Here is a 14,363-nt window from a genome sequence, read left to right as displayed (position 1 = left end):
GCAAAAGAGGGGATAGAAAACAATTTATGTTCTTATTTGGATGGCTGTGCTCTGTATGAAGTGAGGGACTCGAGTGCTTGAAATATATGGCCCTCCTTGCCATTTTTTTATTCACTTTTTTTTAAATTTGTCTCATTCCTGTCAGAAGGTCCATATTCCCATGAGGATATGACTCCAGCAGTGCCAGGCACTCGCTTGCATTTTACCCCAATTGTTAATGTTCATTTTTGGACATTGACAGGGTACCAACCATGAGCTTTGGGGACCAGCACAGCCGAGCCTCATCCTGTTCTCATCTTGGATGTATACTCTTCCATGTTCCAGCAAGCATCTCTACTGCCGTCCTGACTGAGATCTAGTTCAGCAAAAGCCGAGGATTGAACCTTACATCTCTGTGAACCTACAAAACTGACTGGCAAGAAAAGACCAGCTGGTTCATCAAGCTGCCCCCACATCATGATGGCTGGAGCATCATATCTAGACATCTACCTCTTCCTGCATCCATGTGATAATCTCCATGCAATTCCAATCTGTGCTGGCCTAGTTTCATATTGACTTTACCAACTGAGCCATCAGAGAAGGCTAATGTTTAATATTGCACAATTAGATAATTACTTTGAGGATTATAGTAGAACAGAATATGTTGTCGTGCTCTGAGAATCTTTCAAAATCAAAACAAAATCAGAGTTGAAATATGATTGATTCCTATCTTCATTAAAATGTTTTGTGCTGTGGAATGTGTACTGAATAATCCTGCAAAATCCTGTGCTGACAGACATGGCTATGAAAAGAGCCCCTCTGACTGAGCAGAGTCTGGTTTACAAATTGAAGGCTATTTGAGCTGCTATTTTTTTCTTTTATTGTTGTTTTGTACAATGATGGTTACCAACATTGCACCTGTTGGAATGTTTCAGTAACAGTGGCTGGTGCCAACCAGCTCTGAAGTATGATTAGCCATCTGATATTTATGGATGGTATGAAACCATGCTTTTATATAAAGAGCTTTTTAAAAGTTACAAACTCTAAATAGCACAGATGTTTGCAGTGGTGATGATGGCAAAATTATCAGCGTTCACCATCATTACTCCACTTCACCTGAGGAGGCTGCCGGTAATACTAGGCAGCCTCCTTGCGGGTCCGGGGGGGTGTTGGTGGTGGAGGGGCCTCCTGATAGGGCACCCTGTGTCTCAGAGGTGACCCCCCCCCCCCCCCCCCCAAAAAGCACAAGCTGCCCCTGATGGAGCACCTCCCCAACCCCCCCTTTCCCCACCCTGCTCTTCTCACTGGGACCCAGCCAGTTGTCCCCTGCGTGGCCCAAATCGCCACTTAACTTTATGGAGGCTGATCTCCATGGTCCTTTTATGGCTGGGTGCAGTCCCAGGAGTGGCCACTGCTCCTGGCGGTGCTGCTGGGATTTGAAGAACTGCCGGCTCGCTGATTGGCTGGCAGTTCTTGGAGGCAGGACTTCCTGCCTTGGGCAGAAGGCCAATTAAGGGAAAATCATTCTGTGGCTTCCAGACCCAGTGGGGGCATGCTTACCGCTGAATTTTAAGTCTGTGGGAAGGGCCTCTGCCTCCAAGTGCAATTTCAGCCTGGGTTTTTAATGGCGTATTACCTTCATAATTACTGCTAAACACCCTCAGTGGCCCTGAAAAGCTAATTTTATATTTGTGGATGTTAAACCTCACCAGTATGATAAATTCCACATTTTAAAAAGTATTTTCATAGTTTATATTGATATTTTAGCTTCTATCTTATCCAATCATCATTTTTATTTCACTATCTGAAAATTTAAATTAAGTGAACAGTAGTGCTTTTAACTTCCTGGTTTGCAGCCTTCAGTGTGATTGGCTGCTTATTTTGCTTGTTGATATCACTGCGGCTGCATGCCTGCAGATCCCCTTGACTTGGTGTTAGATTTAAACTGCCATTGGAAAGGGGGAAGTCTGCGCTAAAGCATGGCTCCGATATAAAATTAACAACCGACCCGGGCCCAAGTCCTTTAATTATTTTTCATGCCCAACCGACCCGAAAAATATCAAACATATTATTGAAACAGAAAAAAAATTGCATCAAAATGTAGATTAAAAAGAAAATGCAGAACAGTCCAGTCCAACGCGACCCAAGCCCGAATGCTGGACACAGAATATGGACCGGACCCCACCTGAACCCGACACACATAGTCGGGTTTGGTCGGGTTCGGGTTGGGGTAGCCAGGCTTTGGTCTGCGCCACAGAGATCACACCATCTTTGTGGACATCTTTTATTTTGAGTTCAGCAGCAAGCGCCATTGTCTCGTCGCTGACTGACTATAAAATCTAGCTCGGACTTATGTGAATTTTTGATTTGGCTAAATAAGGAGAATTTAGATTTGTGTTCAGCCTGTGCCAGCATTAATCTTGTTGATCTAGGGCAAAGTCTGTTGCATTGTGTATATGACATTGGTAATCTGTATACAGCCCCTATTGAATTTAATGGAGTTCTACAGGGGCAAATGGCTGAGGAGGTATTGAAGGGAATCTTTATTGTTGGGACACGTTAGGAATGGTAAACCTGACTTAAAAGATATCTTGTTTACATGTCATTTACAGGCCTCTTCTGTTTAATTGCATGTGATAGGAAAGCCAGCATCTGAGGTTAGAAGCTACAATTAATGTTGCCTCAGACACTCATTCCTTCCATAAATCAATGATTTTATTTTTTTTAAATGGCTGCATTGTTACCCATGCTTCCTGGAGGTGAAACCACTCAATTTGGCTTATGGAGCAGCTTGTCATATTTGGGGATATGAGCAACAACTGCAGTGGATTTTACATGGGTATCCCAATCTGCAGCAACAGTGACAAGTCAGAATGGACATCATCCTTTTAATTTACTAAAAATCTTGCAATTTACTATGGTCACTTTATTTTTAATAGAGTCACTGGTTTATGATGACTGAATAAGTCCAGTTTCACTTTAATCATTTGGGATTCCAGAACTTTTACTGGTGATTTTGGGATTGCATTCCATGATCCCATTCTTTTTTTTTCTATGAAAATGGAAAAATAATGACTTTGATCACTGAATTTAACAAAAATTGAGGCTTAATCTCCCATTAGTTGGAACAGTCAGAGTTTAATATCCCTCAAACTGTGCCCAGTCTTGCCTTATCAAGTTACCGTTTGGAGAGTCTCAGCAACTTCGTATGCTATTTTAAAAGCGGCTGTATAGTGACAGAATTCAGGATCATTTTCTCTTGCAAAACAACAGCTGAGAGATGCCTCTTCTACAGCTGAAACTAAAGTGCTTAGCTTTTTATAAAGATAAAAAAAAATCAATAAAACTTTTGAGGTTAGGGTATCTTGCAATCTTAAAAATTTGTTTTTATATACTGGGCATGTTCTTTAAGATATTTTTTCCTCATTTGAGGTGTTTTGCTAGCAAACTCAAGTTTTCCCCCCCCCCCCTCGCCCCCCCACATTTTGCCCATTCTCATGAAGCTGCTGAACCATGTGGTTCCATGGGCAGAAGTCAAAGACTGAAACCTTGACTAAACTGGCACTCTTCAAAAATGAGCCTGATCACTGAGCAAGAGGAGCTATTCATGGCTTCACCTTCACCAATATGCATTTCACACTTATTTGCAGCACGAGGATGCTGGACCAGGAACTGTCTGCCCTTGGTATATTCCCTAACACAAGATGCCAAGGCCATTTGTTGCACCTCTAGTTGAGATTGGCTACCTCAATTCATATTGGGAATCAACTCTGGAATATGTGGTCTGTTTTGTTTCACTGCCATCTGCAGATTGTACCTACCTGCTGGTGAGGAGGAAGTTGTTATGGAGGAGCTCGGGCAGGTGGTATGTGTGGGGAAGTGTCCTTTAGATGCTTAGTTTTATTTTCAATCGGTGCTGGTATTGAAACATACCAAGTCTTTCCACAATCACTGCATCATTATTCTGTGTGCTTGCCTATTGTATGAGCTAGTCTGGTCATCTTTGTATACCTTTTTCAGATAGATAGAAATACAATGCTGAAAATTAAATCAAGGGAGAACCTTTCAAGTGTGTACTATCACTAATCTTTGGGGAAGGTTTAAAAACAGTGTTCAATAACTTACTGGGTTACTCTACACGATCCAACATTGGTAGAAGTTTTTGCACCTTCACCTAGCAGTATTTGTTTTCTGCCCTTTCTTTCTGAATCCACTAATGTAATGGAACTCTCCACTCTTTGGCATCTCACCTGAATGGCTATTCTTCAGGGATGTGTGTGCTAACAGTGGAGCAGCATCACAACCAAGTCTGATGCTGTCTTCGCCTGATGTCCGCATGTATACGTTTTTCAATGGGACCACTGACTGGGTAGTTGTCAAACAGTAACCCTAGCCACTTCCTCTGCTTCTCTTTCCCCGTCCCCATTCCTGAGTTCAGTCAATTGTCACGCCCTTTCTGCTGCTAACTCAGCATGAGTCATACCTAGTATTATTTTGTGTGTTTGGCTCAAAACTGTACCTTTTATCCACTGAACCTTGGGGAAGCATCCTTCCAATATAAACTAGATAGTTCACCTGCGCCCATCCCATTTAAAATCCAGTATGATTTTATCAAATTTGTTGCAAATGATGAGCTCAAAGACCTGTTACAAACTTCAGAAAGGGACATTTACTGCCTGAGTTAAGAGGAAGTCTTGACTGTGGACATGACTGGTGTATGTCTTTTCATTACTGTAAAAATGTTGAAATTTTGACCAAACTGTACATTAAGGTTAATAGTTTAATTGGGTTGCCATTTAAGTTGGGTGCCGTAAATTACATTCTTCCATACAGTTCTTGTAATTTCAGCTGCTGAGAAGGAATTTGTTGTTCTGTGTGTAAGTGTAGCCTGCAGGCTTGCACAGATTCATTTCTGAGGTCAGGTTTGGGTCGGAGATCCGGCATTCTACGCTTGCTGCGGCGACAAAATAAATAAACGTTTATCTCTCTCAACAGCTGAGAATCACCCTCTGGTCGTTGTGCACCAAATCTGTATCTTATATCAAGTATCCCAAGGCCTGTCAGCATGGTAAGTAGATGAGCAATTTTGTTTTGAAGGATAATGTATGAAACAAGAATTAAGTGGAATTGAGAAGGACATGTATTGTAAACTGTTTATTGATTTTGCTTATACCTGCAGTCCTCAATGTCTTCATTATTTGGTCAGTTTTGCTATTGTTACGGCCAAAGCGGGAGGAGTGATCTGTTAATTCAGTTCCACTTCTCCATGGCTCACAGCATATCAATAAATTAGATACTCTATTTGTCCCCCAGAATAAAGTACACCAACCAGGTTTCTTTAATCAACAACAAAATTAACTATTTATTATAAAAACAAGTCTTAACTAAAAGTGAGATAAACCTATATACAAAAAGCTCCTTATTTCCCTAGCCCTCATGCACATACACATACATATAAAAAAAAGTTAACCAGGGAAAAAGGATTTTGGTTTACAGCTGTTTCGTAAGAATAGAAGGAATAATAAAATAGCTTAGTTTGTCATGTTCGGGTAGGAAGTTCTTCGATTTGGTGAGGTGTCCCAGAGTCGAATAGTTGGATGCCACTCAGGCGAGGTTGATGAACAGTCTATGATGAGTGGGTGTTCAAGGCAATTCAACTGCAGCATGCTTCACATAGGTCTTTCATCAGGGGTGCAGCAACAAGTCTCCTTAGGTTTTACAGCAGCAGGATAGCAGTAGAAGATTTCTTCAGATTTCAGAATTTCTTAACACATGGGAGGCAACAGGAACCACACATGATGCAGGGAATCTTCAGAGACGGGAGGCAATTGGAATCTGCCACCTTTCAAGCACAGGGTTTCTTTGCAAGAGAATCAGGATTCCTTTACAGAGAGAGATAACACACTTTCTGGGTCTTTCTCACTGATCTCCAGGCAGGTCAAAAATTCAATTTCAAATGCCTGCTCTTTGTCCAACTCATTGGCTTTTTAAATGGTCCAAAGTTGAAAGCAAAACCTTCCTAACAGGTCACATGTCCAGACTTAGAGTCTCCCTTGTCATTCAAAGAGTTGCTCTGAGGAGGTCAAAACCCCTTGCTGGTTTCCTGGAAATTGCCTGCTTTCCTGTCATTGTATACAAAGTCAGCTTCCTTTTCAAAATATCCAAAACTTTCAGCTATTTGCAGGTGTCAATGTCCACTGAAAAATCCTTTCAGCATTCTCAGTTTTTAATACAAAAACCTTGTAACATTATCATTTGCACAACAGTTTCTGATCCCATTTTGTTCTTTGGGGGCTACTAAAGATTTTTGTTCAGTGAGATCTGTTGAAAAAGAATGAAACTTCAAAGGAAGCATCTCAGAAGGGTACCCTGAATCCTAATGTGCCACATTACAAAACAATGGGGCACTTCTGTCTGCATGCGACTTTTTTTCCCCTTGCAACTTTGCTGATCTTAACCAGGCTGCTTTTTGAGAAGAAGGGTTTCCCACAAGAAGAGATTATGTATATGCCTGGTCAGGTTGTTCTGTGCCTTTTGCTAGAGGCTGGTTACATGGTAGAATTGGCAGGGATGAAGGAGAGGGGAAGAAGTTTTAGCTTTGGAAGATATGACTAAGTTCTGTTCATAAACAATTACATGCAGTTTCATAGCATCTATGACACACATGTAAGCCATTCGGCCCAACTGGTTTTTGCTGGCATTTATGCTCCACACAACCCTCCTCTCGCCCCTCTTCAACTATTCATCTCAGCATATTGCCCCAGCCAGTTCAGCCTTTCCTGATAAGTATATCCTCTCAGTTCTGTTATCACCCTTGTGAATATTTTTAGCACCTTTGCCATGCCTCTGTAACCATTTTATAGTAAGGAGACTAGAACAGTGCGCAGTACTCTGAGTATGATCTAACTAAGGTTCATTACAAGTTTAACATAACATCTCTGCTTTACAATTCTACACCTCTAAAAATGAACCCCATTGCTTGGTTTGTTTTTTTAATAGCCTTATTTAATGTTCATCCTAGTTGTTCTGGTGCAGCAGAGTGGCTTACTAGGCCACCTTAGGGCAATTAAGAGTCAACCACATTGGCATAGGACTGGAGTCACAGATTGGATAAGGATGACTGGTTTTCTTCCCTGAAATATCAGTGAGACAGTTGGGTTTTTATAACAATCTGGCAGCTTCATATTCATTTCTACTGATATCAACTTTTTCTTTCCAGAATTTTTAAAAGCTGAATTCAAATTTTCAAACTCATGAAGGGATTTGAATCCACAGTATCTGGAATTTTTTTAATGCGTTCATGGGATTTGGGTGTTGCTAGCAAGGCCAGCATTTGTTGCCCATCCCTAATTGCCCTTAACAACTGAGTGGCTTGCTAGGCCATTTCAGAGGGCAGTTAAGAGTCAACCACATTGCTGTGGGCCTGGAGTCACATGTAGGCCAGACCAGGTAAGGACGGCAGATTTCCTTCTCTAAAGGACATTAGTGAGCCAGGTGGGTTTATATGACATTCGATGAATATTTGTTTCATGACTTCATTACTGAGACTAGCTTTCAATTCCAGATTTTGTAAATTAAATAATTGAATTTATTTATTAATTGAATTTAAATTCCACTAGTTGCTTTGATGGGATTTGAACCAGTGTCCCCACGACATTACACCTGGTCCTCCGGATTAGTAGTTCAGTAATATATTTCTCAGTAGCTCTGCAACGTTTTAGCATGTGCTATTGTTGAGAAACAAAATATTGTGCAGTTTCTCAAATAATAGTAACAGTATTTGTGCAGAATGCCTGGTACTCAGCAACACCCGTGAGACACCTCATCGAGGCCAACCTTAGAGTTCCAGGAATTACGGTTAAGACTGCTCATCAAGCACCACCGGATGCAGAGATTCTCACCCTGAATACAAATGTTCACAAACAGGGTATCAGACTGGGCTTGGATCACTTTGAAGAACTGATCAGCTCGTCATGAAAGCAGACTGATGTTCAGAACCAGCACAGAACATTTTTACCACCTCCTTTAGAGACTAAGACAATATACGTGTTAACATTCATTTATTCTTCAAATTGTATCTTAAACAAAAAAAAGCAGCACTGTCTGAGACTTGAATCTAAGGCAAGCTACATAAGGCATAGTTTTTCTAAATATTTTTGGATTCTTATAATTTGAAACTCCAATAGACGTAGTGTTAATTAAAGCAACACAAATTTTGAATACAGGTCTGAAAAGAAAAATATCCTCACTTTTTGAGCTGATCCTGGGGGTGCGCTGTGAGCTAATCTGAGCCAGGGTTGCAGTTAGGGCCCCATAATTGGCTTCAGTGCCCATGAGCTAAAGAGGGAAATCAGGCAGGATCCCTTCTGACCTTTGCCTAAGAAGTGTGTGAGGGCAGAAATGGACTTGGTTGTGATGTCCTCTGGTTCAATAGACTGCTGACGCTCCGTAATTTTAACCTAAGCTGCCTGACAAGAAACTAACCGGATCGTATCAGCCACCATTTTGTTTTTAATTCTTTCTTGGTATGAGAGCATTGTTGGCAAGGCCAGCATTTATTGCCTCAGCCTAATTGCCCTTGAGAAGGTGGTGGTGAGCCTTCTGCTTGAAATGCTGCATTCCATGTAGTGCAGGTACACCAGTGCTGCTACTGGGAAGGGAGTTCCAGGATTTTGACCCAACAGTTCCAAGTCATGATGATGTGTGACTTCTAGGTGGTAGAGGTCGCGGTTTTGGAAGGTGCTGTAGAAGGAAGCTTGGCGAGTTGTTGTAGTGCATCTTGTAGATGGTGTACACTGCTGGTGGTGGAGGGGTGAATGTTTAAGATGGTGGATGGGGTGCAGTTCAAGCAGGCTGCTTTGTCCTGAATGATGTCAAGCTTCTTAAGTGGTGGAGCTGCACTCATCCAGGCAAGTGGAGAGTATTCCATTACACTTCTGCCTTGTAGATGGTGGACAGGCTTTGTGGAGTCAAGAGGTGAGCTACTCACTGCAGAATTACCAACCTCTGACCTGCTCTTGTAGCCACAGTATTTGTATGGGTGGTCCAGTTAAGTTTCTGGTCAATGGTAACTCCCAGGATGTTGATAGTGGGGGATTCAGCAATGGTAATGCTGTTGAACGTCAAGGGAGATGTTAAGATTCTCTTCTATTGAAGATGCTCATTGCCCAGCACTTGTGTGGTGCGAATGTTACTTGCCACTTATCAGCCCAAGTCTGAATCTTGTCCAGGTCTTGCTGTATGCTGGCCTGGTCGTCTTCAGTATCTGAATTTTACATTTCCATTGGGAAAAATAAGATCAGACAAGGTGTAAATCAGGCAGCCAATCCCATCAGTTCCTTGCCGGGAGGATTTGGCTAAAATTATCCCCTGAATGTCGAGGCTTATACATTGAGTAGCCAACTGAGTGAGATTTCAGGGTTGTCAGTGCCCATGGGAGTCTACCTTAGTGCCTTCAGGAAAGAATGGGAAAAAATTGGGAAGGATACAAATAAATATTTGAAGGCTTGTTTGTAAAAGATTTTATTAGAAGTTTTATCCCTCAAATGGCTTTAGTTTAACCATTTCAACTGTAGATGATTGTATGGAGGATGGGTTTCCCTGTGTAGCTGCTTTAAAATCCTGTAAGATTTGACACACTAACTGCCGCTTTATGGCCTCAGGGATGGATTTCACCAAGGACGGGCACTACATGGCGCTGGCAGAGAGACGGGACTGCAAGGATCACATCAGTATCTTTGTGTGCAGTGAATGGCAGCTGTTGCGGGTAATTAACTTTATACATTATATTAAAAAAAACACACACCATTCCTCATTGAGAGCGGTGTGACCCAGTACTGACTTACACTGTGCCTGCTGTTCTGGAACTTCACCGTTGAAATCATGCTCTATTTCAAGAACTTTAAAAGTGCACTGCTATTATTCCAAGCAGCACATTGCTGGTATACCAAGAGTGAGGTCTTTTAATATATCATTGAGGTAAAAGGTTTCTAATGCTATGAAATGGAACTTCCCATCACCTCCCCCCATCCACATTTTGCACCCAGTACATGTGTCAAGCAGTTTGAATCACATACAGAATGGGTTAGGTGGAGGGTAAAGCTGCTTTTTATATTGCCTTAAATGAATCAATTCCCTATTGCACGAATGGGAAATTTCCAATTCCTTCCCCGCCATCTGAGCAGGACTGTGGATCTGTGTTGTGGATACGTACATTCCAGCAACTAAGACAGCAGTCAGTATAGAGAGATTTTAACACCATTAATGTGAACTGGATTTGAACCCATCCCAGAAGAGAATGAGATTACTGTAAGCCACCATGCAGCTCGCCGCATTGTACGATGTAGCATTTTATTTGCATTTCTGTACTGCACCTCCCAGCATCTTCATGTTGCAATGCCCAAAATTCTCTGGTCATCTGTTACCTTTAAATGGTCTGAAATAAATTGTTGTTTACAGTCAGATGTTAGGCTTTTCTAAAATTGATTTGGTAGCTGTCTTTTATTCATGATCCTCTTGTGTGTAATTTGTTCAGCATTTTGAGACTGAGACCCAGGACCTGGCTGGTATCGAATGGTCACCCAACAGCTGTGTGCTGGCAGTCTGGGATTCTTGTTTGGAGGTAAGTGGCAGCTCTGAGAAGGGATATTGCAGCTTGAAAGATTCCTGTCATTAAAATGCTAATTTTTTAAAGTAAATTTGGTGTCTAAGGTGTTAATTGATTGACAAGAACTGGGTTTTGACTGTATACTATATGACAGTTCTTGGCCTTTTGTTAGAGCAGAGAATTTTAAAATGTTAAAATTAAGTTTTTGGAGGAATTGATATGTGAAAGTGTGCAAAAAAATTAGACTTGGGTCTCTTCAAATGTCAGCTAGTGCACTCGCCTGAATCAAAAGGTTGTGTGTTCAGCTCCTAAATCCAGAAATTGGAGCACATAATCTAGGCTGACACTTCAGTGCAGTGCTGAGGGAGTGCTGCTCTGTCAGAAGTGCTGAATTCTGAGAGACATTTGAACTGAGGTTCCATCTGCCCTCTCAGGTGGACGTAACCGATGCCATGGCATGATTTCAAAAGCAACAGGGATCTTCTCTTTGTGTCCTGGCCATCATTTATTCCTCAACCAACATCACTTATAAACTAATTATCTGGTAATTTAACTCATTGCTGTTTGTGGGACCTTGCTGTGTGCAAATTGGCTGCCATGTTTCCAACATTAAATCTGTGATTATATCTTTAAAGTACTTCATTGATTGTGAAATGCATTGGATATCCTGAAGATGTGAAAGATGCTGCATAAATGCAATATTTTTCTTTCAACATTAACTGGGTGGGGGGGGTGGGTGAAGGGCAGGGATTAGCAGCACAAGCATACATGTTTCCCAATATTGATCTGCTCTAGAGGAAAACCAGAGATGATCCTGTGCTGTTCTCAATACTACATGGAATGCCTATTCTTCCTGCACTTTCTAAACATTTTTTTTGATGTATAAAATTGCTTTGTGGGACTTCCCCCACCCCCCCACTTCCCCTTTCTCCCTTTGTTGAGTAACTGTTTCGTTCCTTCCAGTATAAAGTCCTCTTGTATTCATTGGATGGCCGCCTGCTCTCCACCTATAGTGCATACGAGTGGTCTCTCGGTGTGAAGTCTGTTGCGTGGAGTCCAAGCAGCCAGTTTCTGGCCATTGGGAGCTATGATGAAAAGGTAAGAGATGTGACACAGGTCAGTGAAATTAATAACCACTGGCAGATCTTGGCAGGAATTGGTTAAAACTAATGAAAGCAAAGTTAAGGATGGCTTTCAGAATAATTTTTTTTTTCACATAACTGATATTTTTATAGCACCACGAATGTAGGAAAACGTTTCAAGGTTCTTCACAGGATCATAAGTAGACAAAAATTGACACTGAGCCAAAGAAGGGGATATTAGAGGTAACAAAGTCAGAGGTAGGTTTTAAACTGGTTCTTAAAGGAGGAGAGGGAGGTAGAGATGCAGAGAGGTTTAGGGAGGGACTAGAGCTTAGGACCTGGACGGCTCATTGTGGGGAAGTATGATCACAACTTGGAATGGTGTTCTGGTTAGAGGAGTGAGGGGATTAGACTGGTTGAAGACTCAGTCGAGGCAATGAGAGGAATGTAGGTGTTTCATTCTAATGGATTAGCTAAAACTGGGTAAATGGCCTCCCTCATCTATTTCCAATGGATCATTCACAATTGGGAAGGCTAAGTTTTTTTTTTTTAATATAGGTGTTGGAACTGGTAACCATTCAAGAGTATTGTTTTTAAGATGAACTTGTTTTTAAAGCCTAAAGAGCTAAATCTTGTGTATAGTGAGATCTTAATTGTATCCCATGTAGAGGGGACCCTGTGGCTCAGGCATCCTTAGTTAAGTTGATTTGAGTTATTGGTGTCTGATTAGTCTATTTAAATGATCTAATCCAGTTCACAGCTTGTGTAGGTAAGACTGGCCAACAAGGCAAGTACAACTCGCTTTCTTAGTATCAAATGGCCTTTGGTTGTTCAAGTATTTTAATTACAAATGGAAGTAGATCTGGAGCTTCAGCTGTTCATTTACCCACCTCTGCCAATTTGTATGCATAAATTAACAGGTGGGAGACTTAACTGCATTTTATCTTTGCCTTTTCATAATCAGTGGACCTAGCCTCAAGTTTCTAGTGCTTTTCACCTTTGTAAAAGGTGAACAGAGCTAAATATTTGTAACACAAGTGTGCTGCCACTTTTGAAATTCTTTACCAAGAACATTGTCATATGGTGAAAGGGTCTGCTGAGACACATTTTAAAGAAGTCCTCCCACTACCTTAAGTTGCAGCAAGTGACTTGGGACAGTTTGATATCCTGTGAGAAATGGCACAAGTTTCTGCAGTCAAGTTGTGTAGCACACTTTGCTGCCAGAGGACCACAATTGTGCAGGCAGTGAAAGCCTGCTTTATGAGCAATGTCCAATTACTGGCCCTAATTGTAGTTGCCATTATAGCGCAAGCACTTTTCATGCAAATTTGAAACTACTCAAATCATCAATCCACCAAGATTGCTTAGAATCTGTTTGAACTTGACAGATTTCACCATTTTGCAAATGTTGGTACTTGTTGGATCTTCTAAAGCCCCAATACTTTCAGATTTTGGCAGGCGGTCCCCTCCACCCTGAAATTGTGCTGGCTAAAATCTGTTCTAAAACAACAACTAGCACCTATATATCACCTTTATTGTATTTTAAAATATGTCCCTAGATCAAACTGTAAGCTGCATGGATCTCAGTCAGGAGGCATATGAAGATAAACTTAGTGGAATTTTAGAAACAGTGGTCCAGAAGACTTTTTATATTTAAAAAAAAAAAAGTCTTTCCAATAAGTATTGGCCCTCCTGGGGCACAATTTCAGTAGCATAGGAACAGGAGTAGGCCATTTAGCCCCTTGAGCTTGTTCCACCATTCAATGAGCTGTGGATTAGTATATAGTTGCGTCATAACAGTCATTACATAATTGGACAATTGGATCATTACATATTTTGTCCATAATGGTGATGGTGCAGTATTATGCTAGTGCTTCGAACCTGCACATGTACTGATGTGGAAATATCAGTCTAGTTTACAGGAAGCCTGATTGCATCACTTAATATATTTGGGAGAATGGCACAAGACCCAGACTGCAATATAAAACTGGTATAGTTGAGTATGGCTTTAGTCTGTGGTTTCCAACTGTCCCTGTATCAAACCAAAGATGCTGATTGCTTTGCCAATTTTCAATTCTCAGGAAGTGGTTTATGGTTTGACTTCTTCCTCTCCCATGTTATTGCTCACTTGAGTTCTGGTTTAAGCCATTGCCAAAAAAAAAAGTAGGCACCTGCCAAACTGATTTGATGCTCTCACTCGTATTTGCTTTCATCAAACAGTTATACTTCCAAGACTTTCATTTATCTATCGAAGCACAAATCTGTTCCTATGTTTTGGTTGCACCAGTCATTTAAGAGAATATACTACTGCAAATCTCTCAATTATGGATGAGGAAGACCATTCTGCCCATCTCTCTTTATCTATCCCAAATGATCATAAAGCCGTCCCCTCAGCCATTGCAGCACCCTGTTGGCTCTTGAATTATTCCATGATTATCTATGTCAGGGATGAATGTTCCTATGGCTGTTAGTCCTAAAGTTACCTTTCACTAGTTTGAACCAGTGGCAGCTTTGGCTCAGTTAGCAGCACTCTTGGTAGCAATCTCAGAAGATTGTGGGTTCAAGTCCCAGGCCAAGACCTGAGTATAAAAATCAAGGTTGACACTCCAGTGCATCTTTCAGATGAGACATTTACCGTGGTCCCGTCTATGCTCTCAGGTGGATGTAAAAGATCCCTGGGCACTATTTCAAAGACG

The 14,363-nt window shown here is 41.3% G+C and overlaps 1 protein-coding gene across 1 annotated transcript in view; it reads left to right on the top strand.

The window, feature by feature from the left end:
• wrap73 (WD repeat containing, antisense to TP73) overlaps positions 1–14,363 on the top strand; it is a 50,909-nt gene that overhangs the window by 24,386 nt on the left and 12,160 nt on the right. Inside the window, exons 4-7 of the mRNA XM_068017151.1 lie at positions 4,975–5,047; positions 9,642–9,745; positions 10,514–10,600; positions 11,549–11,683. Coding sequence (XP_067873252.1) covers positions 4,975–5,047; positions 9,642–9,745; positions 10,514–10,600; positions 11,549–11,683 — 399 coding nt within the window. The remainder of the gene's footprint in view (positions 1–4,974; positions 5,048–9,641; positions 9,746–10,513; positions 10,601–11,548; positions 11,684–14,363) is intronic.

The sequence above is a fragment of the Heterodontus francisci genome, chromosome 37 (genome assembly GCF_036365525.1).
Source record: "Heterodontus francisci isolate sHetFra1 chromosome 37, sHetFra1.hap1, whole genome shotgun sequence".
Lineage (NCBI taxonomy): Eukaryota > Metazoa > Chordata > Chondrichthyes > Heterodontiformes > Heterodontidae > Heterodontus > Heterodontus francisci.
The sequence above is the reverse complement of the archived record's forward strand: the minus strand, read 5'-3'. Positions and strand labels throughout refer to the sequence as shown.